Consider the following 26,935-nt stretch of genomic DNA (forward strand, 5'->3'; position numbering starts at 1 on the left):
CTACTCATTTAAAGTGAAATTGCATTGTCTTTTTATCATGCATTTGTTGATTATGCAAATCTACTGTATTTCTTGGTTCTTTAAATATACATGCTTTAACATTTTTAAAGGGATAGTCTATTTGTTATTTTTCTAATAAGATAGACTTCCTTTTTACCCATTCCCCAGTTTCGCACAATCAACACTGTTATATTACCTTTTACCTCTATGATTACCTTATATCTAAGCCCCTGCAGACTTCTCCCTTATTTTTTTTTTTACAAACTTGCATTTAAAGGGACAGTCTACCATAGAATTGTTATTGTTTTAAAAGATAGATAATCCCTTTATTACCCATTCCCCAGTTTTGCACAACCAACCTTCTTCCAGCCCCCTGATCACATGACTGTGACTGTTTATTATCTATTGTCTTGCATTTAGGATTGTTTTGTGCTAAATCTTAAATAACCCCCTGTGCCTGAACACAGTGTTATCTATATGGCCCACGTGTACTTTCTGTCTCTTTGTGTTGAAAAGAGATTTAAAAAGCATGTGATAAGAGGCAGCCCTCAAAGGCTTAGAAATTAGCATATGAGCCTACCTAGGTTTAGTTTCAACTAAGAATACCAAGAGAAAAAAGCAAATTTGATGATAAAAGTAAATTGGAAAGTTGATTAAAATTAAAAGTCCTATCTGAATAATGAAAGTGTAACGCCTTCCTTTTAAAAGAAATTTCAATAATGTGATTAGGATTGAGCAAAAATACTATCTGTCTCACTGGTCACACTTCAAGTTTTAAAGGGATAGAAATGTCAAAATTGAAATGTGGATGGAAGCATTTTTGCAATATACTTTTTATAAGCAAAAATACTTCTAGTAAAAATGATTGCTGGTTTTAAGCAGTATACACACGTATGCTTTGAGTGCACCTTCTCTGAGTCAGCAGTGGCTTGTATGACACAAATTAAAGGGACACTGAAGTCAAAATTACATTTCATGATCCAGAAAGACCAGCAATTTTAAACAACTTTCTAGTTTACTTCCATTAACAAAATGTGCACAGTCTTTTTATATTTACACTTTTTGTCTTACAGCTCCTACTGAGCATGTGCAAAACAATGTTATTTGTGCAAAGCTGGGGAATGGGTAGTAAAGGCATTATCTATCTTTTTAAACAATAACAATTTTAGTGTAGACTGTCCCTTTAAGTTTAGTTTTGACTTTACTGTCCCTTTAATGGAGTAAAAAAAAAAAATTCAAACTCACTCTGCTCTGATGAGATTATTGAAACGTCTTGTCAGTAATGCGAGGTCCGTCAAAGAAATGAGCGTTTCTGGGTGTGAAACAGAGACCAGAATATTACAATATAATGTTCACAAAATTTTTTGTGTGATTTCTCCTCATACCGTTGATTTTTTTGATCATCAGGCCCAGGGGTCAAGTCCTACAAAAAAAAAAGTGTGGGAGCTCATCTAGACTTCCACCCTGCCCCCACTCACAATTTAATATTGTTTTATAAATACACACACTCTATTTGTATGTATATAATTTATACACTTTGGTTAATGAAAGCAAATTAAATCCAATGAAGGGTTGAATGGTTGCATCTGGGCCTGAGAATCCTCCTTTGTCACAGAGTCTTATAGTTCTATTTCTGCTGAGGGGAGCTAAATAACCCCAGAGCAAGCCACACAGAAATGTAAGCACCATGTGTTCCACACATTGCGGGGTGATCACACAGCAAGACAGCTGACAGGCTTGCATTTAGTGTATTGCAGGAAGTGTTACTGCCCATTACTAGAGGTTCTCACTATCCCTCTAATCAGACTGTGCTCCAGCTCCTCCCACCAGCAGCAGCATTGTGTACTGAAGTGTTTCTGTTCTCTATTAAGAGGGAACTAAGCTCCTCCTGCAAAAATAGTGCAGGAACTCTGTTCCCGCTCGACTTGACCCCTGATCAGGCCCCCTTGTATGTTAATTTATTACAAGATAGAAGAAAATATTTGTATTTACAATATGGTTTATATCCCTTTTTAAATAAATCCTTTTCTTTCCTGTTAGCGGATATTGCCCAGAGATATAGGATAAGCAAATACCCCACATTAAAACTATTTAGAAATGGAATGATGATGAAGCGAGAGTATCGAGGACAACGCTCCGTAACGGCAATAGCGGATTATATGAGACAACAGAGAAGTGATCCTGTTCGAGAAGTTCCGGACTTGGAGGAATTCAAACTTGTTGATGTAAGTTGTTCATGTTAGTGATTTAATGGTAATTTATCAGTTCCTACTGGTATGTTTAGTAAATTAAGCATTTTACAGTATAGTGTCAGATGTTTTTTTGAAAGATTAAAGGGACAGTGTACTGTAATTTTTTTTGTTCCTTTATGTTTTTCCAATTGCTTGTTATACCAGCTGCAGTGATGCTCCTTTTAGATTTTTTTCGACATGAAATAAGCTGTATAGCTAGTTGAACCTACAAGCCATTTTAATGAGCCGAGCTTCCGATGAGAGCAGATATTCTCTTCTGTCTCCTACTCCCTGTCTCTCATCATCATCATCCCTTTCTTTTGTTGATTCTTGTTTACATAGCTTTCCTATAGCCAGTACTGCTGTATTGAAATGTTCAGTATAGGTGGCAGATTCAACAGGCAAACATAGCTATTTCATATAACAAAATAAAGGTACATTAACTATTTGTGAACCATTTAATACACTCCAGCAGGTAAAATAGATGATTTGGAACCTATTAAAGTTGTTAGATCCAAGCTCTATGGCCTCAAAGACTGCATAATTCCCTTAAAGGTCTCTAAGCCCTGTTAGCCTTTTTTATGAATGGGATCGGCAAGAGTTAGATTTTGTTTTATTTCAATAAAATGTTGCAACAAGAACTAAAAGGGTCAAAAATGTGTATAATTGATATATATTTATACTATTTATCCGAGTGTAAACTTCCTTTACATAAACGTTAAACTTTTTTTTTTTTTTACTATAGCGTAGTAAAAGAAATATCATTGGATTTTTTGAAAACAAAGAATCTGAAAACTACAGAACGTTTGAAAAAGTGGCAAATATTTTACATGATGATTGCGTCTTCCTTGCAGCTTTTGGGTGAGTGTTGTTACAGTTAATTATACTTCATAAACAAAGAGCATATGATTTTTATTAGAATTAGGTATTGAAGTGTAATATTTGTTTAAAATACAAAAAAAAAAAAACAAGTGTATGTGTGTATATATTTTTAATTTCATTAAAAATATTATCTTGTGATACCAGTTTATTAAAGTCAGTAGTCACTGTGCAAGAGTCTTATGTATAAGATTTAGCAATTGCTTAACTATTAAAAAAAAAAAATGTTACTGTGATTGATGTATGGGCTTAAAGAGACATTAAACGCCTCAAGAAATTTGATGTAAATTGTTTAATTACATGTAGTAAAACAACTGCAATATACTTTCATTATTTATTTATTTTGTTCTCATTTACTGTCATTTAAATCTGAATATTGTGGGATTTCCAATTCATGTTAAACATGGAAGTGCAGACACAGCTATATTGCACACAGTCATTGGTTGCACACTCTAGTAAGCCATTTATAACCATTCCTTATTGGTCTCAGCAGAAAAGATAACCCAAGTTACAATATGGCGGCACGCACCACCTTACGGACATTCATTTTTACCCTTATTTTTTTTCAATATTTAATTAATATAATTTTTTTAAAATACATGTACAAATTATTCTCAGGCTAATCTATGTTCTGAATACATAATTCAAGCAATGATTTATTTAGTGTTTTTAACCCTTTAAGGACACAGCTTTCAGTTTGCTCAATTGTTTTATGACGGAAAAATTCCGTCATATGTCCTTAAGAGGTTAATATCCCGTTAATGAAGTGATACCAGTTTTCCAATGTCTGGTTTCATGTCACCTAGCAGAAGTCTAAAATCACCATGTTCAGAAATCTGGAGTTGATTTCTTTCGCTTGGAGCATAATTGTAAAACTGCACCAATAAACAAAACTTTATGGAAACTGCATTCTACTTACCAAAGTACAGTATTATGTAATCCACACCACACATTATTTCTAGTGACAGCAGAAAGAAAGGCTGGAAAGTTATTAACAGATGACCGTGTGTAAAGTTCTCATACAAGCACAACAAGCCTTTGCTGTGTATCCTGCTACTGCACAGTAATTCTAAACTATGTAGTTAATGTGTTTGTACGTGTTAATGTACAACACTGGTAAAAGAAAAATTGAAACCTTCTGTATGGGTAGTCAGAGACAAACTATCATTAAAGGAAAAGCCTTGAAAGCAAAAAACAATAAAACTTCACCTACAAAGCGAGAAAGTTGTTTTCCTATAGGTATCTAGGTTAAAGAGCAGCAGTTTGCAATCATTGCACTTGGAGGGGGCCCTAACTTCACCTTATTTCAGGGCTAAACTAGTGTTTATTTTATTTATTTGTAAACTGCCGCCAAATTTGGGCTCTAATTGGCTTCTGTAGGATCATCAGAGAAGATAATGTAAAACAATACGAGTGTTGTTAAAGGGACAGTCAAGTCCAAAAAAACTTTAATTTTTCAAATATGGCATGTAGTTTTAAACAACTTTCCAATTTACTTTTATCAACAATTTTGCTTTGTTCTCTTGGTATTCTTAGTTGAAAGCAAACCTAGGAAAGCTCATATAATAATTTCTAAGCCCTTGAAGGCCGCCTCTATTTTATTTACTTTTCACAGCAGGGGAGAGCAAGCTCATGTAGGCCATATAGATAGCATTGTGATCACGCCCGTGGCTAGTGGCAGACACTGCACTAATTGGCTAAAATGCAAGTCAATAGATAATAACTAAAAGTCATGTGATTAGGGGCGGTCAGAAGATCTTAGATACAAGTTAGTCACAGAAATAAAAAGTGTATTAATATAACAGTGTTGGTTTTGCAAAACTGGGGAATGGATAATAAAGGGATTATCTATATTTTTAAACAACAAAAATTCTGGTGTTGACTGTCCCTTTAACAATCTGACAGTGTCAATTCTGTCTACTCCAGTAACTATTTCGGAATGGCTCCTCCAAATAAGGCAAGAGGGAAGTGGTAATTAAAAAAGCTATTGCAGCAAACGTTAATATATTCAGAACCATTTCACTCATAGCTGATACATTTATTTATTTAAAGAATACATAAAAGTCTTGTAATTAGGAGATGTTTTAATTCACTTTAAAATCCAGCAAGCTTTGTACATTTTGCTGGGGTCTCAACTATGGTGTGAAAAGCTTATAGGGACAGCATACCGTAAAACTGGTTTCCCCTTAATGTGTTTCCATTGACTTTATACCAGCAGCAGAGTTTCGAATGTATGAGAAATAGCTTCTTTGTGTTTATTTTGTATATGAAATAGCTGATTTGGTTCTTTGAGACCACAACTCAACTTATCACTTTTTTCACATGTCCCTTTTAATTTTGTGGAAAGTGTATTTTGCCACGGTTCTAGTGTATAAATTAAAAGATGTTTCAGGGATTAAAGTGAATGTAAACTTGAGCGTACTCACGCAAGTCATAGGATAGAATTAAAAAAATTAGTGAGACTTTCATTCATCAAATTAGTAATATATATATACTGATCATCTGAGATTTTTAACTTTTAATGCTACAACAATAAGCGCCATTCCTTCGCCTGCCATAGTCCTCAATTGATTGACAGATGACGAATCTACAATCCACTAGTCATTTCCCCTTTGCACAAACGTCACGGCCCGGGGGGGAAACAACGATTAGTGGATTGCAGATTCGTCATCTGTCAATCATTTTAGCAATATGGCAGGCAGAGGAACGGCGCTTATCATTATAGCATTAAAAGGTAAAAATCTCAGAAGATCATATATATTACCAATTTGATAAATGATAGTCTCACTAATTTTTTTTTATTCTATCCTATGACTTGAGTGAGTACTCAAGTTTACAATCACTTTAAGTGGTTTTTAGCTGACTGCACTTTTCTCACGGGGAAAGGTTGTGTCCTTTTGTAGTCTCACTTTGGTATGTAAATCTTAGCCCAGTATTTCACAGGAAACTGTTAAAAAAAATAAAAAAATCCTTCTTGCTGCTGTATGGCCTAGGTTTTGCTATAATTTAGTTTAAAGGGACATAAGCACTTTGAGATTATAATATTAAATGTTTAATTGTACATCGTATAACAACTTTGCCGTAACCTTTCAGTATTTTTACTTTGTCCTGTCTTCCTGTAATTGTAAACATTTTGAATTTCCATTCCTCAAACTTAAAGAGCACACTGCAAGCTTCGCAAGCCAAACCCTGTCACATATCTGTCCATACTGTGCATCTTTTTTTCTGCAAAAACAATGGAGAAGTTGTTATCACTATAACAGTGTCTTCTCCAGACTCAAATCTGGATTGGCTCCTTCAAATAAGGTTAAGTTGTGGGTGGAGTTTGAGCATTGAAAAAACTATTGCAGTACACAAGGTGTTAATCTGTGTGGGGAACTTTTGAATACTTGGAGTTCCAGATTCAAAAGTTCCCCTTGACTAAAATCGGCGCATTGCGCATGCGCCAAACACGGGAATATGGAGGATAGAAAAGCTACTACAATCACAGGCAGATGACAATGCTGATGACGAAATAGGGGAGGGGGCAGGCAGCGGAGCAAATCGTAAGTCTTTTTACTTTCAAACAATATATGGTAGAAAATTGGGCTATATTTGTAAATAATAATCGTTTGTTACTTTATATGTATCCCTTAGAACCAATTTGGGGTTGACTGTCCCTTTAAGTTGTGGTCAGAAGGTCTTGGAAGTTTTTTCTACAGTTTCATTCATGCTAGTGCCTTTATGGGCAGTATTTCATTGATTTTTTTTTATTATTATTATTTTAAAGGTGCAGACAAAAAATGCAGTGATTACACACATTGAGAAAAAAAAAAAAATATTGATTATTTATAAAATACTGCATATAAAATACTGTTCTATTGGTGAAGGGGCAAACCGTTGTAAACTTGGCAAGAAAAAGTTGCTTTATTTAGCTTAGGATCTTCTGATTTTAACCTCTTAAGGACATATGACGGAATTTTTCCGTCATAAAACAATTGAGCAAACTGAAAGCTGTGTCCTTAAAGGGTTAAATAAAAAAAAATGGAAATGTTATATTTTAGTTAAAATTCGCAGTTATAATTTTGTAAATGTTATATTAATTTGCTCTTTTTATTTTCTTTACTAGGGAGGTTTCAAAGCCAGAGAGATTTAGTGGGGATAATATTATTTACAGACCTATTGGGGTAAGTATGAATTTAAAATGTATTGTAATTAAAATTAAATAAATTAACCCCATGGGGGGGGGGGTTAACACAGAATTACAGGGTAGCTAGTGCTCAAATGATATACTGTAATTAAAGTATGTCATTTTTGCACTTTAGTGGCCCTTTAAATATTTAATTATACTTCTGTTCATTGGTGTACTTAAACGGATAGAAAGGAAAACACTGAGTGTATATCAATTTAAAAATAAGGCAATATACTTCCATTAGCAAAACTGCTTCTAGTAAAAGTTATTACTGGTTTCAGTGGCATACGCACATATGCTGAGGGCATGTGCATCAGTATTCAAGAGCTGGCAGTGGTGTGCATTGTGCCTGTAAAGACTTTAAGGGACTGTGTACTGTAAAACTTCATTCCCCTAATGTAATTTCAAATTACTCGTTATACCAGCTAAAGAGTATAAAATGAATCAGAATTGTTCTTTTAGGTTTATTTTTTAATACAAAAGAACTGTTTTTGCTCTTTGAAACCACAACCCATTAAAATGGTTTAAAAGGATAGTATGCACCAATTTTCATATAACTGCATGTAATAGACACTACTATAAAGAATAAGATGCACAGATACTGATATAAAATCCAGTATAAAACCTTTTAAAAACTTACTTAGAAACTCACAGTTTAGCTCTGTTGATGAGGTTAGGCTGGGACACCTAGTGAAAGGGGCTGGGAAAGCAGAACGAGCAGACACTCTCCCACATTCCCTGCATATGAATATACAGATTATACAAACAAAAGCAGCAAGATCTGTAGACTTGAGTCTACATCTGATACTTTGGAGCTTGGTTAGGAGTCTGAAAATTAGCACAATGTTCTTAAAAAAAAATAAGCAAAACTATACATTGTAACAAAAACACTCCCAGGTGGGCTATATAAATGGATTATCTACAAAACATTTATGGAAGTGTACAATGTCCCTTTAAAGGGACAGTATACACAAATTTTCATATAACTGCATGTAATAGGCACTACTATAAAGAATAAGATGCACAGATACTGATATAAACATCCAGTATAAAACCTTTTAAAAACTTACTTAGAAGCTTCCAGTTTAGCTCTAAAAGGATTAGTTAGAACACCCACTGAAAGTGGGAAATATTAAGACACTCCCCCCTTCCTCTGCATATGATAAGACCCTTTACACAAACAGGAGCAAGCTGGCGTAGTCAGTATTCTCCTAAAACTTTGGGGCTTGGTTAGGAGTCTGAAAATCAGCGCAATGTTATTTAAAAATAAGCAAAACTATATATTTAAAAAAAAAAAAAAGCTGTATATTAATAAATGTATCATCTACAAAACATTTATGCAAAGAAAAATCGAGTGTATAATGTCCCTTTAAGTGTTCAGGGCTATCAGTTCTCCTTACATTATCACTCTTTATAAATACACACACACACACACACACACACTCCTTGTGTTATCTCTGTTTATATATTTAATGAGAACTGAAAATTAACATTTGAGGACTTATCTCTAGGACCCCCCTCTGGGAGTGTAATTTATTCTTCGGCTTATATTTATACAGCTTTTCAGTAGCAAATACTTAAAGGGACAGTATATTTTAAAATAGTTTTTTCCTTAACGTGTTTTCAATTGCTTTTTTACCAGTTGCAGAGTGTATAATCGGATCTTATTACTTTATCACATTGTGTACATATACATGCTTCTTTATCTTATATATGTCCGTAAACCAAAGACCAATATTTGGAGAGAACAATGGAATTGTTTTATTACCTTATCTCTTCTATACCCCACTGGGGGTGTAATTTCTTCTGCTGGCTGTGTTTACACAGCTTATCTATAGATTGGACCTAAGACCAGAAACTTTCAGTATAGGTGGGGATACCGCAGGCTAAATCAACTATTTCAAATGCCATTATAAGGGTAAAGGAAATAATTGTAAACAATTTAATACACTCCAGCAGGTAAAGTGGCTCATTGGGAACAAATTAAAGGGGAGAATGTTTTTGAGTAAACTGTCCCTTTTAAGTATTGAAATGTTCAGTATAGGTTGGGATATAACAGGCAAAAGTAGCTATTGCAAACGTCAAAAAAAAAAGCTAAAGAACTTATTTCTAATAAATTAAATATACTCCAGCAGGTAAAATAGATCATTGGGAACACATTAAAGCAGAGAACATTTTACACTACACTGTCCCTTTAATTTGTGTCATGACCTCTGAGAAGATGTGGTGTTTGAATACTGGTGCACGGACCCTCACTCACAGCATATGTATGTATGCCACTGGGGAAAAAAACTACTAACTTTTACTAGAAAAGTTATTGCAAATGGAAGTATATTGCAAAAATGATTCTGTTTAAAATTAAAATACAATTTTGACCTCTCTATATGTTTAACAGAACATGTGATAACGCTTACTAGAATTGTTTGCAGCTGCGTGTATATTGCAATTTCATGTGCGTTTTATGTCGCCAACTTTACAATTTTATTGAAACTTCTTTCTGACTTGCATATTCACAGGACAATTCTCCAGACATGGTCTATTTGGGATCTCTTACCAACTTTGACTTGGCCTTTGCATGGACGCAAGATAAATGTGTCCCTCTTGTTCGAGAAATTACATTTGAAAATGGAGAGGTGGGTATTTCAGATCTGAGGTCTTCCTGAGGATCTCTGATAAGGCTTTTCTTTTAAAATGTGACTAACACCATTTTATGTACCAGAAATATTTTACAAAATTGTCTCTCTCCCCCCCAACTCTAAAACTACAGAAAATTAAAAGTAGTCTATCTTTTTAGTTGATGCATTGAATGGCAAATAAGGGGATATTAAAAAAAATGGATCACTAGTTGGGTTTTTTTTCATTGAAAACTTAGATAAATCTACCCAAATAGAGATTCTGTCTCCTACCTTGAGGATCTAAAAAAAAAAACATTGCAGACTTAGGAAAAGTTCAGAGAAGGGCCACAAAGCTAATAAGGGGAATGGAGAATTTAAAGTCAAGTCCAAATTTTTTTTCAAGTTTCTAATAGGGCATGTAATTTTAGACAACTTTCCAATTTACTTTTATCACCAATTTTGCTTTGTTCTCTTGCTATTCTTAGTTGAAAGCTAAACCTATGAAGGCTTATATGCCAATTTCTAAGCCCTTGAAGACCGCCTCTTATCACATGCTTTTTTATTTGCTTTTCACAACAGGGGAGAGCTATTTCATGTAAACCATATAGATAACATTGTGATCCTGCCCGTGGATTGTGGCAGACACTGCACTAATTGGCTAAAATGAAAGTCAATAGATAATAAATAAAATGTCATGTGATCAGGGGGCTGTCAAAAGATGCTTAGATACAAGTTAATCACAGGGGTAAAAAGTGTATTAATATAGCAGTGTTGGTTATTCAAAACTGGGGAATGGGTAATAAAGGGATTATCTATCTTTTTAAACAAAAAAAAATCATCTGGTGTTGACTATCCCTTTAAACTATGAGGAGAGGTTAGCCAAACTGGGTCTGTTTTCTCTAGAATAAGGCCCTTGAGGGGTGAGATGATTACTTTATATAAATATATTCAAGGTCCATATACTGAGATGGCAGAAGCTCTGTTTATTCCAAGAAAATTGTTTGTTATAAGAGGTCACAATTTAAGGCTGGAGGATAGGAGATTTAGGGGCCGAAATTATCAAGCTCCGAACGGAGCTTGATGACCCTGTTTCCGCACGAGCCTTCAGGCTCGCTGGAAACAGCAGTTATGAAGCAGCAATCTTAAGACCGCTGCTCTATAACTGGTCCGCCTGCTCTGAGGCTGCGGACATCAATCGGCCCGATTCTATACGATCGGGCTGATTGACACCCCCTGCTAGCGGCTGATTGGCCGCGAATCTGCAGGGGGCGGCATTGCACAAGCAGTTCACAAGAACTGCTTGTGCAATGATAAATGATGACAGCGTATGCTGTCGGCATTCATCGATGTCTGTCGGACATGATCCGCTGATCACCAAAAGGTTAGAAAAACAGCACACCTTCTCTGCTTGTAGTGGGGCACGGAATAAAGGATTTGCCAGGTCCCAGTCAATCCAAGTAAAAAGAATATTCCAGCCTCCAATTTCTTTAAAAGACCTTTATTTCATATAGGGTCCTGAGTAGAAATTACAATGTTTCAAGCATAAACAGGCTCTTAATCATGTTAAGACATACATGATTAAGAGCCTGTTTAGGCTTGAAACGTTGCAATTTCTACTCAGGACCCTATATGAAATAAAGGTCTTTCTCCAACATAGGTGTGTCCGGTCCACGGCGTCATCCTTACTTGTGGGATATTCTCTTCCCCAACAGGAAATGGCAAAGAGCCCAGCAAAGCTGGTCACATGATCCCTCCTAGGCTCCGCCTACCCCAGTCATTCTCTTTGCCGTTGTACAGGCAACATCTCCACGGAGATGGCTTAGAGTTTTTTAGTGTTTAACTGTAGTTTTTATTATTCAATCAAGAGTTTGTTATTTTAAAATAGTGCTGGTATGTACTATTTACTCAGAAACAGAAAAGAGATGAAGATTTCTGTTTGTATGAGGAAAATGATTTTAGCACCGTAACTAAAATCCATGGCTGTTCCACACAGGACTGTTGAGAGCAATTAACTTCAGTTGGGGGAACAGTGTGCAGTCTCTTACTGCTTGAGGTATGACACATTCTAACAAGACGATGTAATGCTGGAAGCTGTCATTTTCCCTATGGGATCCGGTAAGCCATGTTTATTAAGATAGTAAATAAGGGCTTCACAAGGGCTTATTAAGACTGTAGACTTTTTCTGGGCTAAATCGATTCATTATTAACACATATTTAGCCTTGAGGAATCATTTATTCTGGGTATTTTGATATGATTATATCGGCAGGCACTGTTTTTGACACCTTATTCTTTAGGGGCTTTCCCTAATCATAGTCAGAGCCTCATTTTCGCGCCGGTATGGCGCACTTGTTTTTGAGGACAGCATGGCATGCAGCTGCATGTGTGTGGAGCTCTGATACATAGAAAAGTCTTTCTGAAGGCATCATTTGGTATCGTATTCCCCTTTGGGCTTGGTTGGGTCTCAGCAAAGCAGATTCCAGGGACTGTAAAGGGGTTAAATATAAAAACGGCTCCGGTTCCGTTATTTTAAGGGTTAAAGCTTCCAAATTTGGTGTGCAATACTTTTAAGGCTTTAAGACACTGTGGTGAAATTTTGGTGAATTTTGAACAATTCCTTCATACTTTTTCGCAATTGCAGTAATAAAGTGTGTTTAGTTTAAAATTTAAAGTGACAGTAACGGTTTTATTTTAAAACGTTTTTTGTGCTTTGTTATCAAGTTTATGCCTGTTTAACATGTCTGAACTACCAGATAGATTGTGTTCTGACTGTGGGGAAACCAAGGTTCCTTCTCATTTAACTATATGTATTTTATGTCATAAAAAAAAAAAATTAGTAAAAATGATGCCCAAGATGATTCCTCAAGTGAGGGGAGTAAGCATGGTACTGCATCATCCCCTCCTTCGTCTACACCAGTCTTGCCCATACAGGAGGCCCCTAGTACATCTAGTGCGCCAATACTCCTTACTATGCAACATTTAACGGCTGTAATGGATAATTCTATCAAAAACATTTTAGCCAATATGCCCACTTATCAGTGAAAGCGCGACTGCTCTGTTTTAGAAAATTCTGTAGAGCATGAGAACGCTGATGATATGGTTTCTGAAGGGCCCCTACACCAGTCTGAGGGGGCCAGGGAGGTTTTGTCTGAGGGAGAAATTTCAGATTCAGGAAACATTTCTCAACAAGCTGAACCTGATGTGATTACTTTTAAATTTAAGTTGGAACATCTCCGCGCTCTGCTTAAGGAGGTGTTATCCAATTTGGATGATTGTGATTATCTGGTCATTCCAGAACCACTATGTAAAATGGAAAAGTTCTTAGAGGCCCCGGGGCCCCCCGAAGCTTTTCCTATATCCAAGCGGGTGGCGTACATTGTTAGTAAAGAATGGGACAGGCCCGGTATACCTTTAGTACCTCCCCCCATATTTATAAAATTGTTTTCCTATAGTCGACCCCAGAAAGGACTGATGGCAGACAGTCCCCAAGGTCGAGGGGGCGGTTTCTACTCTACACAAGCGCGCCACTATACCCATAGAAGATAGTTGTGCTTTCCAAGATCCTATGGATAAAAAATTAGAAGGTCTGCTAAAGATGTTTGTTCAGCAAGGTTCCCTTCTACAACCAATTGCATGCATTGTCCCTGTCACTGCAGCCGCGTGTTTCTAGTTTGATGAGCTAGGAAAGGCGATTATTAGTAATTCTTCTTCTTATGAGGAGATTATGGACAGAATTCGTGCTCTTAAATTGGCTAATTCTTTCACCCTAGACGCCACCTTGCAATTGGCTAGGTTAGCGGCGAAAAAATTCTGGGTTTGCTATTGTGGCGCAGAGCGCTTTGGTTAAAATCTTGGGCAGCGGATGCGTCTTCCAAGAACAAATTGCTTGACATTCTTTTCAAGGGGAAAACACTCTTTGGCCCTGACTTGAAAGAGATTATCTCTGATATCACTGGGGGCAAGGGCCACGCCCTTCCTCAGGATAGGTCTTTTCAAGACCAAAAATAAACCTAAGTTTCGTCCCTTTCGCAGAAACGGATCAGCCCCAAGGGCTACGTCCTCTAAGCAGGAAGGTAATACTTCTCAAGCCAATCCAGCCTGGAGACCTATGCAAGGCTGGAACAAAGGAAAGCAGGCCAGGAAACCTGCCACTGCTACCAAGACAGCATGAAATGCGGGCCCCCGATCCGGGACCGGATCTGGTGGGGGGCAGACTCTCTCTCTTCGCTCAGGCTGGGGCAAGAGATGTTCTGGATCCTTGGGCGCTAGAAATAGTCTCCCAAGGTTATTCTCTGGAGTTCAAGGGGCTTCCTCCAAGGGGGAGGTTCCACAGGTCTCAGTTGTCTTCAGACCACATAAGAAGACAGGCATTCTTACATTGGGTAGAAGACCTGCTAAAAATGGGAGTGATTCATCCTGTTCCATTAGGAGAACAAGGGATGGGGTTCTACTCCAATCTGTTCATAGTTCCCAAAAAAGAGGGAACGTTCAGACCAATCTTAGATCTCAAGATCTTGAACAAGTTTCTCAAGGTTCCATCGTTCAAGATGGAAACCATTCGAACACTCCTTCCTTCCATCCAGGAAGGTCAATTCATGACCAAGGTGGATTTCAAGGATGCGTATCTACATATTCCTATCCACAAGGAACATCATCGGTTCCTAAGGTTTGAATTCCTGGACAAGCATTTCCAGTTCGTGGCGTTTTCTTTCGGATTAGCCACTGCTCCTAGGATTTTCTCATAGGTACTAGGGTCCCTTCTGGCGGTGCTAAGACCAAGGGGCATTGCTGTAGTACCTTACTTGGACGACATTCTGATTCGAGCGTCGTCCCTTCCTCAAGTAAAGGCTCACACGGACATTGTCCTGGCCTTTCTCAGATCTCACGGATGGAAAGTGAACGTGGAAAAGAGTTCTCTATCTCCGTCAACGAGGGTTCCCTTCTTGGGAACTGTAATAGACTCCTTAGAAATGAGGATTTTTCTGACAGAAGCCAGAAAAACAAAACTTCTAGACTCTTGTCGGATACTTCATTCCGTTCCTCTTCCTTCCATAGCGCAGTGCATGGAAGTGATAGGTTTGATGGTAGCGGCAATGGACATAGTTCCTTTTGTGCGCATTCATCTAAGACCATTACAACTGTTCATGCTCAGTCAGTGGAATGGGGACTATTCAGACTTGTCTCCGAAGATACAAGTAAATCAGAGGACCAGAGACTCATTCCGTTGGTGGCTGTCCCTGGACAACCTGTCACAAGGGATGACCTTCCGCAGACCAGAGTGGGTCATTGTCACGACCGACGCCAGTCTGATGGGCTGGGGCGCGGTCTGGGGATCCCTGAAAGCTCAGGGTCTTTGGTCTCGGGTAGAATCTCTTCTACCGATAAATATTCTGGAACTGAGAGCGATATTCAATGCTCTCAAAGCTTGGCCTCAGCTAGCGAGGGCCAAGTTCATACATCAACCATCAGGGGGGAACAAGGAGTTCCCTAGCGATGGAAGAAGTGACCAAAATCATTCTATTGGCGGAGTCTCACTCCTGCCACCTGTCTGCTATCCACATCCCAGGAGTGGAAAATTGGGAAGCGGATTTTCTGAGTCGTCAGACATTGCATCCGGGGGAGTGGGAACTCCATCCGGAAATCTTTGCCCAAGTCACTCAACCGTGGGGCATTCCAGACATGGATCTGATGGCCTCTCGTCAGAACTTCAGAGTTCCTTACTACGGGTACAGATCCAGGGATCCCAAGGCGGCTCTAGTGGATGCACTAGTAGCACCTTGGACCTTCAAACTAGCTTATGTGTTCCCGCCGTTTCCTCTCATCCCCAGGCTGGTAGCCAGGATCAATCAGGAGAGGGCGTCGGTGATTTTGATAGCTCCTGCGTGGCCACGCAGGACTTGGTATGCAGATCTGGTGAATATGTCATCGGCTCCACCATGGAAGCTACCTTTGAGACGAGACATTCTTGTTCTAGGTCCGTTCGACCCACTCCAGCTGACTGCTTGGAGATTGAACGCTTGATCTTATCAAAGCGAGGGTTCTCAGATTCTGTTATTAATACTCTTGTTCAGGCCTGAAAGCCTGTAACCAGAAAAATTACCACATAATTTGGTATATCTGTTGGTGTGAATCTGCAGGATTCCCTTGGGACAAGGTTAAGATTCCTAAGAGTCTATCCTTCCTTCGAGAAGGATTGGAAAAAGGATTATCTGCAAGTTCCTTGATGGGACAGATTTCTGCCTTGTCTGTGTTACTTCACAAAAAGCTGGCAGCTGTGCCAGATGTTCTAGCCTTTGTTCAGGCTCTGGTTAGAATCAAGCCTGTTTACAAAATTTTGACTCCTCCTTGGAGTCTCAACCTAGTTCTTTCAGTTCTTTAGGGGGTTCCGTTTGAACCCTTACATTCCGTTGATATTAAGTTATTATCTTGGAAAGTTTTGTTTTTGGTTGCAATTTCTTCTGCTAGAAGAGTTTCAGAATTATCTGCTCTGCAGTGTTCTTCTCCTTATCTGGTGTTCCATGCAGATAAGGTGGTTTTGCGTACTAAACCTGGTTTTCTTCCTAAAGTTGTTTCTAACAAAAACATTAACCAGGAGATAGTTGTGCCTTCTTTGTGTCCTAATCCAGTTTCAAAGAAGGAACGTTTGTTGCACAACTTGGATGTAGTTCGTGCTCTCAAATTTTACTTAGCAGCTACTAAGGATTTCAGACAAACTTTGTCTTTGTTTGTTGTTTATTCTGGTAAACGGAGAGGTCAAAAAGCAACTTCTACCTCTCTCTCCTTCTGGATTAAAAGCATTATCCGATTGGCTTATGAGACTGCCGGACGGCAGCCTCCTGAAAGAATCACAGCTCACTCCACTAGGGCTGTGGCTTCCACATGGGCCTTCAAGAACGAGGCTTCTGTTGATCAGATATGTAAGGCAGCGACTTGGTCTTCACTGCACACTTTTTCTAAATTTTACAAATTTGATACTTTTGCTTCTTCTGAGGCTATTTTTGGGAGAAAGGTTTTGCAAGCCGTGGTGCCTTCCATTTAGGTGACCTGATTTGCTCCCTCCCTTCATCCGTGTCCTAAAGCTTTGGTATTGGTTCCCACAAGTAAGGATGACGCCGTGGACCGGACACACCTATGTTGGAGAAAACAGAATTTATGTTTACCTGATAAATTACTTTCTCCAACGGTGTGTCCGGTCCACGGCCCGCCCTGGTTTTTTTAATCAGGTCTGATAATTTATTTTCTTTAACTACAGTCACCACGGTAACATATGGTTTCTCCTATGCAAATATTCCTCCTTAACGTCGGTCGAATGACTGGGGTAGGCGGAGCCTAGGAGGGATCATGTGACCAGCTTTGCTGGGCTCTTTGCCATTTCCTGTTGGGGAAGAGAATATCCCACAAGTAAGGATGACGCCGTGGACCGGACACACCGTTGGAGAAAGTAATTTATCAGGTAAACATAAATTCTGTTTTTAAAGAAATTGGAGGCTGGAATATTCTTTATACTTGGACATGATCCGCTGAGCGGATCATGTCAGATAAACCGATGATAAATTGGCCCCTTAATCTCCTGTCACGTAAACGTTGTTTTCACTGTAAGAGCAATCAAATTGTGGAACTCATTACCTAAGGAGGTAGTAAATACCAATACCTTAGATACATTTAAACATGGGTTAGATACATTTCTGGCTAGAAACAGAATCCAGGGATATGATTGCTTGTGTTAAATGGGTCACCTTTTTAATGGGGTTAATTCAAGCTGAACTGGAGCTTTTATTGTAAGTATATTAAGCTTTGTATAGGTTGATCTTGATTTTTTCAACCTCATCTACTTTGTTACATCGATCAGTAGACTAACCTAAAGACCGCTTTAGATGGTTTGATTGTCCGATTATTATCAAATATTACTTCACTCTTTTTTTCTTTATCTGTAATGTTGCAAAATTGATACTTTTTGTACTTTTGTATTTAATAACAAAAAATGTAATTCATAATAATAACTGGAATGATTTTATTTTTTTTGCCCCCACAATAAAACATTACTTCTGAGCTCATACATGTCTTAATTTAGAGAGATTTACTAGTGGATTATTAATTTGTTTTAAATATTGTTTCATGTTAATTTATTCCTTAGTCTGCTGTAATCACTTGGCTAAAAGGTGACGGTTATTGCATTCAAAAAATATACCACATATATAATAGAGTACCATTTAAATATGTCTAAAAAAGTTAAAATTGACAGCAGCACCACAGCCATAAAAACAGAAGAACTTTAAAAAAAACAACATTCTTATTGTCTGTTAGTATAAATGAAAACAATGTTTAGCGTTTTAATTTGTTTTTTACTGAGCAATTTTGCTTCCATTTAAAGGACCAGCCAATACAGTAGATTTGCATAAACAACAAATGCATGCAAAAAAGACAATGTAATATCACTTAGTCTGGACTAATGAGGTTTTTTTCTGACAAATTTCAGTTATGTCTATTTCTACTCCTTTGATATCATGTGACAGCCATCAGCCAATCACAAATGCATATACGTTTATTCTGTGAATTCTTGCACATGCTCAGTAGGAGCTGGTGACTCAAAAAACGTAAATATAAAAAGGCTGTGCACATTTTGTTAATGGAAGTAAATTGGAAAGCTGTTTAAAATTACATGCTTTATCTGAATCATAAAAGTTTAATTTTGACTTGAGTGTTCCTTTAAAGTGATTGTAAACTTTACTGAATTAAGCATTTACACTAATACTACCATTAAAATATATGGGTTTAGTACTTATACTGTAGATAAGACTAGTAGTGGGCTATTTTTCTACAATTATGGACAAGACAAAATACACTTTATTGCACATGTAAGCAAATATGTATTATTATGTCACCCATCAAAACACTTTATCATTTTCTCTTTTAAAATGAGCCCATGAGAATAAAATTCATTTCTAATAGATCAATGTATAGAAACAATAGTTATTCATTGGGAAAAAAAAAGTTTCCTTTTTCTGGCATCTGTGTACACTTTTTAGTTTGCTTTTCCCACAGGCTGGTGTGGATACCTAGAAACAGTGCACTTTCTTTATAAGCATTTTAAGCTATTGTAGCTCCTTACATGGTGTTTATTTAGCTAGTGAGCTACTCTTCCATACCAAAGAACCCTGACCTGTTGCTTAGCAACATCTATTTGAAAACTAATAAATGATGAGACTTTTTAAGTCTTTATTCTGCAGTGCTAAATTTGTTAACATTTATTTACAATAATACTTCAATAATAAAAAATACAATTGATATCTGTTTTATGAAAACTGAGTTTGTTAATATTGTGAAAATAATTGTGGAGAAATGCTAGTCTGCTCCTGACATTTTTATTAACAATAAATTCTGAATATTTATGAACTATGAACCATAGAATATCAATTTGTAAAAAGATTTTAAGATCAATTTTTTTTCCAAGCTTTATTTAATGAGTTCATGGTGACAATTTTACATTACTATAATATATATTTATATAGATTATGTATGTATGTGTGTATGTGTATATATATATATATTATACACAATTCTCTCTTCGATAAAAAGGGCATAAAAACCAAAAAATGTTTCCATGATTCAGAACATACAATTTTAAACAACGTTTCAATTTACTTCTATTCTCTAATTTGCTTTGCACTACTGGGAGCTAGCTGCTGATTGGTGGCTGCACTTGTCATAGGCTCACCAGATGTGTTCAGCTAGCTACTAAGATCTGTGCAAATTCAGATGTTAATGTGTTGACCTTTCATAAGCAGAAAGAATAGAGCGGAAAGCCGCAAGAGGGTGCCGCCTTCCCATTCGAATCATCGTGATTTATCCGAATGCACATGCCCAGCATTTACTGCTATATTTACTATCTCTAAAATGAAATGTTCAATTAAGTGATTGAAAACTAGCATGCATACTTCCTTGAATTTAAAGGGACAGTATACACCCATTTTCATATACCTGCATGTAATAGACACTACTATAAAGAATAAGATGCACAGATACTGATATAAAAATCCAGTATAAAACCTTTTAAAAACGTACTTAGAAGCTGTCAGTTTAGCTCTGTTTAAAAGGTTACTGCAACACCCTCTGCTAGTGGGAAATATCAGACACTCCCCCCTCCCCCTTCCTTTGCTTATGAAAAGACCCTTTACACAAACAGGAGCAAGCTGGAGTAGGTAGCTGATGGTATTCTCCTAAAACTTTGGGGCTTGGTTAGGGGTCTGAAAATCAGTGCAATGTTATTTAAAAATAAGCAAAACTATTCATTTAAAAACAAAAAAACTTTATGGGCTATATAAATAGATCATCTACAAAACATTTATGCAAAGTAAAAATGAGTGTATAATGTCCCTTTAAAGGACCAGTAAATACAGTAGATTCGTATAATCAACAATTGCATGATAAAAAGACAATGCAATAGCACTTAGTCCACTCCTCCTGTATCACGTGACAGCCATCAGCCAATAACAAATGAATATACATATTCTGTAAATTCTTGCACATGCTCAGTAGGAGCTGGTGACTCAATAAGTGTAAATATAGAAAGACTGCACATTTTGTTAATGGAAGTTTTTATGCAGGAATTGACAGAAGAAGGACTTCCATTTCTTATACTTTTCCATATGAAAGATGATACCGCGAGTTTAGAAAATTTCCAACAAGAAGTTGCTCGACAATTAATTAGTGAAAAAGGTACTATGAAAATGTTTTTTGTTGTTGTTGTTTTTTTTAAATCTAACCTTATTAATTGTATGTGTTAGAAAATTGACTTACTACAATTAAAATACTTTCAATGTATGGAATATACATTATGTAGATACTTTATCCCATTTTGCCTCCTGGAAATGAGAACAGTGGCGGTTCAAGAAAGCTTATTATGGGAGGGGCAATAACTCCTTGGAGGAGTTGCAGGTGTTAAGTGGGGACAGGGTGCGCGGGGCCATACTTAGGGTATTCTATAGGCATGGTCAGGGCAGGTGGATCACAGGTGTTCTGAGGGCAGAGCCAGGTGGTCCAGGGGTGTGGTTAGACAGTTGTGGGACTTGGCCTGCCTAAAAGGACAGGGAATAATCATTTTTAAGTTTTTACCCTCCTCCTCAGCCCAATTCGGGTGCAAAATAGAAAATTGGGTGATTCTTTGCACCCCCCCCCCCAGAACCGTCACTTAAGAAGAGGGTTTTATAGGTCTCCACTTTACTAAATTACTGAAATGTTGAACAGTGGCAGGAGTGAGGATTGTGACCTACTGCAAGACGTCAGCTTTAGTACCATAGATACAATTATACAGATGGTGTGTGTGTGTGGGGGGGGTCTGATTCTTTTTTTATTTATTCTTTTAAATAAATGCTGATTTTAATGTATGTTTTTGGCCTTTTTATTTTTATTCTCTCTATAGGCACAATCAATTTTCTACATGCTGACTGTGATAAATTCAGACATCCTCTTTTGCATATACAGAAGACTCCTGCTGATTGTCCTGTAATAGCCATTGATAGCTTTAGGCATATGTATGTCTTTTCAGATTATAAGGATTTGTCGTAAGTATTAAAGCATTCTTTTTTTTTTTTTAATAAAGATTCCTAATTGTATTCAATATAGGGTAATTAATGTAATTCTGTATCACATCCTGTTATTTGCCTCATTTTTGCTACACATCCGATTCTGATACAGACAGATCCTGCAAGATCAATGTGTAGTATAAAATACACAGTTTGTTTTTTAGTATCTTTCCACATTGCGCATGCAAGTATGACCGTATTATCATGCGTGAGAACACAATGCCTTTCTGCTACAGACCTGCACAGAGCCTGAAACATTGTACATGCTATTTTTTTGTTTTTTGGTATTGTGAACATTTTAACACTATTTTGTAAATTCTATTTTATAGTTAATAATTTATGCCCTTTAGATTGAGAGGCAGACACACGCAAAAAAATGCCAAATTTAGAAATCTTTCATGAAATGTGATTTGGTATTACAAATTAGCCCCAATGCGAACGCAACCTCACGTTCACATAGCGTGGAAGCATTGCGCTCACGAAAGCGCGCTTTCATATAGTTATGTGTTTAACTTTTAACCCCTAAAAACTGCTTAGTCCAGAAAATGCTATTTTCTTTAAATAAAAATGATCTGTTCTCTGGTTAATTTTCAGAGCACTAATTGCTACCGTGAGCTCGCCGTAGCAACAATCAGCCACTTGTACGGGCGCACAATAAATTAGCGCTCCACTTGTAATCTAGCCCTAAGAGTACAAGACCCCAAATTGGACATGATAGTGGCAACTGGCAATTAAAAAAGCTCCCACGCCTCTTTGCGAGAACTTCCCTATAACCTGCTAGTTTAGGGGGAGCATGTAGAAAACCTCACTGTCGGTCACTGGGATGGGTGATCACTTTGCAAGTTTTGAATCAAAAAATTTTTTTTCTTTCAAGAATAAGAACATCTATTTTTAAAAAAATAAAAACTTAAACATTTTAAAATGCCTGCTTTTAAGGGCAATAAAGAAATAAAAACTTTAAAGTGACAGTTTACCCCGAATTTTTCTCCCCTTTAATTTGTTCCCATTGAATCCATTTTACCTGCTGGAGTGTATTAAATTATTTACAAGTAGCTCCTTTACCCTTATTTCAGCATTTAAAATAGCTGATTTAGCCTGTGGTACCCCCACCTATACTGAAAGATTCTGGTCTTACTTCCAGGCCTAAGTAAACAGAGCCAGCAGAAGAAATTACACTCCCAGTGAGGTGCATGAGCTAGTTAAGTAATAAAATGTTACTTTTCCACTGTTCTCTCTAAGTATTGGTCTTTGGGTTACAGACAGATTTAAGATAAGGATGCAAGTGTGTGTAAACAAAGTGATAACATAATGAGATAATTTTACCTGCAAGCTCATCCCATTGTAATAGGCTGTGGTTTTAAAGTACAAAAACGGCTAAATCATATACACAAATAAACCAGAAAATGCAATTGTACATCGTACTGTCCCTTTAATGTCCATTAAAACTATTTTTGGAATGTTTACTTTTTTATCTGTTCTATGAAGGAATTATTCATGATGTTATTTCTAGGTGATAATTTAAACATCCTTTGCTTTTTCTTGGCACATTGCTTGTTTAAAATCTTAGTTAGACAACTCTTTCTTAGTAAATAAACAAATAAGGATTCTGGAATGATTAAGGAGTCAAATTAATTATTTAATTAATCATATAAATAAGCTAAAGTTATACGATCTAAATGTTATTTTCCCATTTTAGGGGGGTTGGTTGCATTTAAACAAATGGATTAGATTAAGGCATTAATTTAATTATAATTGTAAATTACTTTTGAATTAAGCTTTAATTTATTATAGACGTAAACAAATTGTGAGAAATCATAAATTATAAGGGGACTTTTTACATTAATCCATTTATTTTATTAATTTTATTATATTGGTGATCTTAAGTAAGTATTAGAAACCGGTTATATTTTGTATTCATGTTAAAAAGGCAGTGCTTACTAATAAATTAACTATGTAAATTAGTCTTAACAAGGGCCACCTGATGTTTTAATTAAGAAAAGAGTCCCAGGTGTAATAAATTGTAGGGATCATAAAAAAAAATCCTCTTTAAACCACAATAAGGAACTGTGTTTTATATAATTTAATCTTTATAGAGTCAATACCTGTCAAATTAGTAATTATGATGTTTGGTAGAACAAACAGTACTAAAATACAGGAAATAAATTTGTGTTTTGTTGTAGTTCCTTATGTATCGGGCATTAGACACATAATACTGTATTATTTAGTGTATATCTCGAAAGTAGTTTGAAATGAGTCTTGATTATATCAGGTCTCTGGTCCCTTCCCACCAGATAAGTGCACAAACAAGTAATTAGCACAAAGGAATTTCTGTAATGCGCTAGTTGTAAACAATAGCGTAATTATATAATGTCAACATATTACGATTATATTAAAGGGACATGAAATCCTAAATTTTTATTTTATGATTCGATTGAGCATAAGATTTTAAACAACTTTACCATTTACTTCTATTATCAAATTTGCTTCTTTCTATTGGTTTGTCTTTTGTTGAAGGAGCAGCAATGCACTACTGGGAACTAGCTGAACACATCAAGTGAGCCAGTGGTGCGAGGCAAATGCCTGCCACCACCAATTAGCAGCTAGCTCCCAGTAAGGCATTGCTGCTTCATAGCCTACCTAGGTATGCTTTTTTTTAAAAAAAGATACCAAAATAACGAAACAAAATAGATAATAGAAGTGGATTTGAAAGCTGTTTAAAATTGAAGGCTCTGTCTTAATCATGAAAGACAAAATCTTGGTTTCATGTCCCTTTAATTTACTCCTTTGTGCTGCTGAGCCAATAATAGGCAGCATATTTGTGTATCAGCCAATCATTTTGTGTGGGTTAAACACATATTCTTTTCTTATTTCAATATTGCTTGCAGAGAACTAGCATATTAGAACATTTTATTATTGGTTTGGCAGAAATAATTCATGTTTATTAAACACTACTGAAACAATGATACTTTATTAAAGGGACACTCAAGTCAAAATTAAACTTTCATTATTCAGATAGAGCAGGCAATTTTAAACAACTTTCCAATTTACTTCCATTAAAAAAAATTGCAGTCTTTTTATATTTAAACTTTTTGAGTCACCAGCTCCTACTGAGCATGTGCAAGAATTCACAGAATAAGTATATATGCATTTGTGATTGGCTGATGGCTGTCACATGGTACGTGTATGCATTTGTGATTGGCTGATGCCTGTCACATGGTACAGGGGGAGTGGAAATAGACATAATTGTCAGAAAAAAAATCTATTCATTTGAAGTTCAGACTAAGTGCTATTGCATTGTCTTGTTATCTTGCATTTGTTGATTATGCAAATCTACTGTGTTGACTGGTCCTTTAAATCTAACACATTCCCATACAGCATGTTTATCTGCTGTTAAAGTCTGTGGTCATTTTACCACATATAATATATAATGTGTCTGATCTCTGATGACCCTTTGTCATTGTAATATTGCAATATATTGTGCATGTGTCTATTCACTGCACACAGAACATTTCTCTTATTGTAACCCATTACAGAACCTTGTATTGTTGTATCCAGTGATAGAATCAGTGCACTTTCACAGATGTTTCTGACTTTTTGACAGCTGTACCTAGCACTTTGGATTAGCGCACACAATAGAAAGCAGGAAAGTTACATTTTTTAAACAGTTTAGAAGTTACATATCATTTTATGCTTTCTTTACATTTAGAGTTAAATAAAATAATTGGATAACGTAATCCTATTAGGAGTGGTAGAGTCTTGGGGGCATAGCTATCAAGCTTGATGCCCCGTTTTCCCGGCGATAAATCTGTCTGCATTTATCGTTGTGCAGCAGTCATGATCCGCTATATCGGATCATGTCCGCTCGCACCATAGTAAATAGGCCCCTAGGTCTCTCCCACATCATTTCACTGATACAGAAGTCCAGCATTTGACCAAAGTGGAAGAAAGTGTAACAGTACATACATAAGGGAGAACTACTACTTTTTTAGTTACTATGATGTCACTAATAGGTATAAATATGTATCAGAAATGGAAGATTTATCTCTGTCATATTCTATCACAATACCATACAGAATAATTAGTTGTGGATGGGAAAGTTCCACAGTTTTGACCTTAATGCATGGCTTGCAGTGACCTATAGCACTGTCCCAACATATTAACTATGGTCTTTAATAAATGTTTGATGCCATATGACTTCCCAGTGGGCCTGATTTTGTGATGGTGTCTTTAGGATAGTAAATCATGATCTAACGGACTTACCACTACAAAGTAGAACATGGAATATATTATTAATTTTAACGGGTTATGGAAGTAATTGAATAAAAAATGCATACAATTATTTACCTCTATGGAATTATTTTGCAATCATTTCTCTTTCATACTAAATCTTTACCAAGTAATAATGTATTCATACTGATGTTCTTTTTTTGTTTTATTTCTATGCTTATATGTCCCTAGTCAAAACAACTGTAAGGAAAAATTTATTTTTGCTTTTGAAATTCTGTGGAAATTAAAATTTTGTATGTTAATCTCTATATTTTCATGGATTTATTTTAGTATTTCCGGTAAGCTAAAACAGTTTGTGTTGGATCTACATTCTGGAAAATTGCATAGAGAATTTCATCATGGACCAGATCCAACTGATATAGCTCCTGATCAACAGGTAAATGATATTGATTTTTTTGTTTGGTTTGTTTGTTTATGGAGAGGGAGAAGACATTACAGGATTGTTCAATTTAAAGGGACAGTATACACCAATTTTCATACACCTGCATGTAATAGACACTACTATAAAGAAGAATATGCACTGATACTGATGTAAAAATCCAGTACATATCTATATTATATTTCTTTCATGTAATTGGCAAGAGTCCATGAGCTAGTGACGTATGGGATATACAATCCTATCAGGAGGGGCAAAGTTTCCCAAACCTCAAAATGCCTATAAATACACCCCTCACCACACCCACAATTCAGTTTTACAAACTTTGCTTCCTATGGAGGTGGTGAAGTAAATTTGTGCTAAGATTTCTATGTGGATATGCGCTTCTCAGCATTTTGAAGCCAGATTCCTCTCAGAGTACAGTGAATGTCAGAGGGATGTGAAGGGAGTATCACCTACTGAATGCAATGGTTTTCCTCACTGGGATCTATTTCATAGGTTCTCTGTTATCGGTCGTAGTGATTCATCTCTTACCTCCCTTATTCAGATTGACGATATACTCTCATATTCCATTACCTCTACTGATAACAATTTCAGTACTGGTTTGGCTATCTGCTATATGTGGATGGGTGTCTTTTGGTAAGTATGTTTTCATTACTTAAGACACTCTCAGCTATGGTTTGGCACTTTATGCATTAATATAAAGTTCTAAATATATGTATTGTACTTATATTTGCCATGATTCAGGTTTTCAGTATATTTCCTTTTGCAGACGGCCAGTTTCATATCTGGGAAA

At 36.5% G+C, this 26,935-nt stretch overlaps 1 protein-coding gene across 1 annotated transcript in view; it reads left to right on the plus strand.

Moving 5' to 3' along the window:
- The window catches only part of ERP44 (endoplasmic reticulum protein 44), an 88,227-nt gene that overhangs the window by 42,996 nt on the left and 18,296 nt on the right, over positions 1–26,935 (plus strand). Inside the window, exons 5-11 of the mRNA XM_053714475.1 lie at positions 2,041–2,225; positions 2,977–3,092; positions 7,219–7,276; positions 9,798–9,914; positions 20,499–20,610; positions 21,314–21,455; positions 26,034–26,139. Of these exons, the coding sequence (XP_053570450.1) occupies positions 2,041–2,225; positions 2,977–3,092; positions 7,219–7,276; positions 9,798–9,914; positions 20,499–20,610; positions 21,314–21,455; positions 26,034–26,139 (836 nt within the window). The remainder of the gene's footprint in view (positions 1–2,040; positions 2,226–2,976; positions 3,093–7,218; positions 7,277–9,797; positions 9,915–20,498; positions 20,611–21,313; positions 21,456–26,033; positions 26,140–26,935) is intronic.

The sequence above is a fragment of the Bombina bombina genome, chromosome 5 (genome assembly GCF_027579735.1).
Source record: "Bombina bombina isolate aBomBom1 chromosome 5, aBomBom1.pri, whole genome shotgun sequence".
In the NCBI taxonomy this organism is placed as follows: Eukaryota; Metazoa; Chordata; class Amphibia; order Anura; family Bombinatoridae; genus Bombina; species Bombina bombina.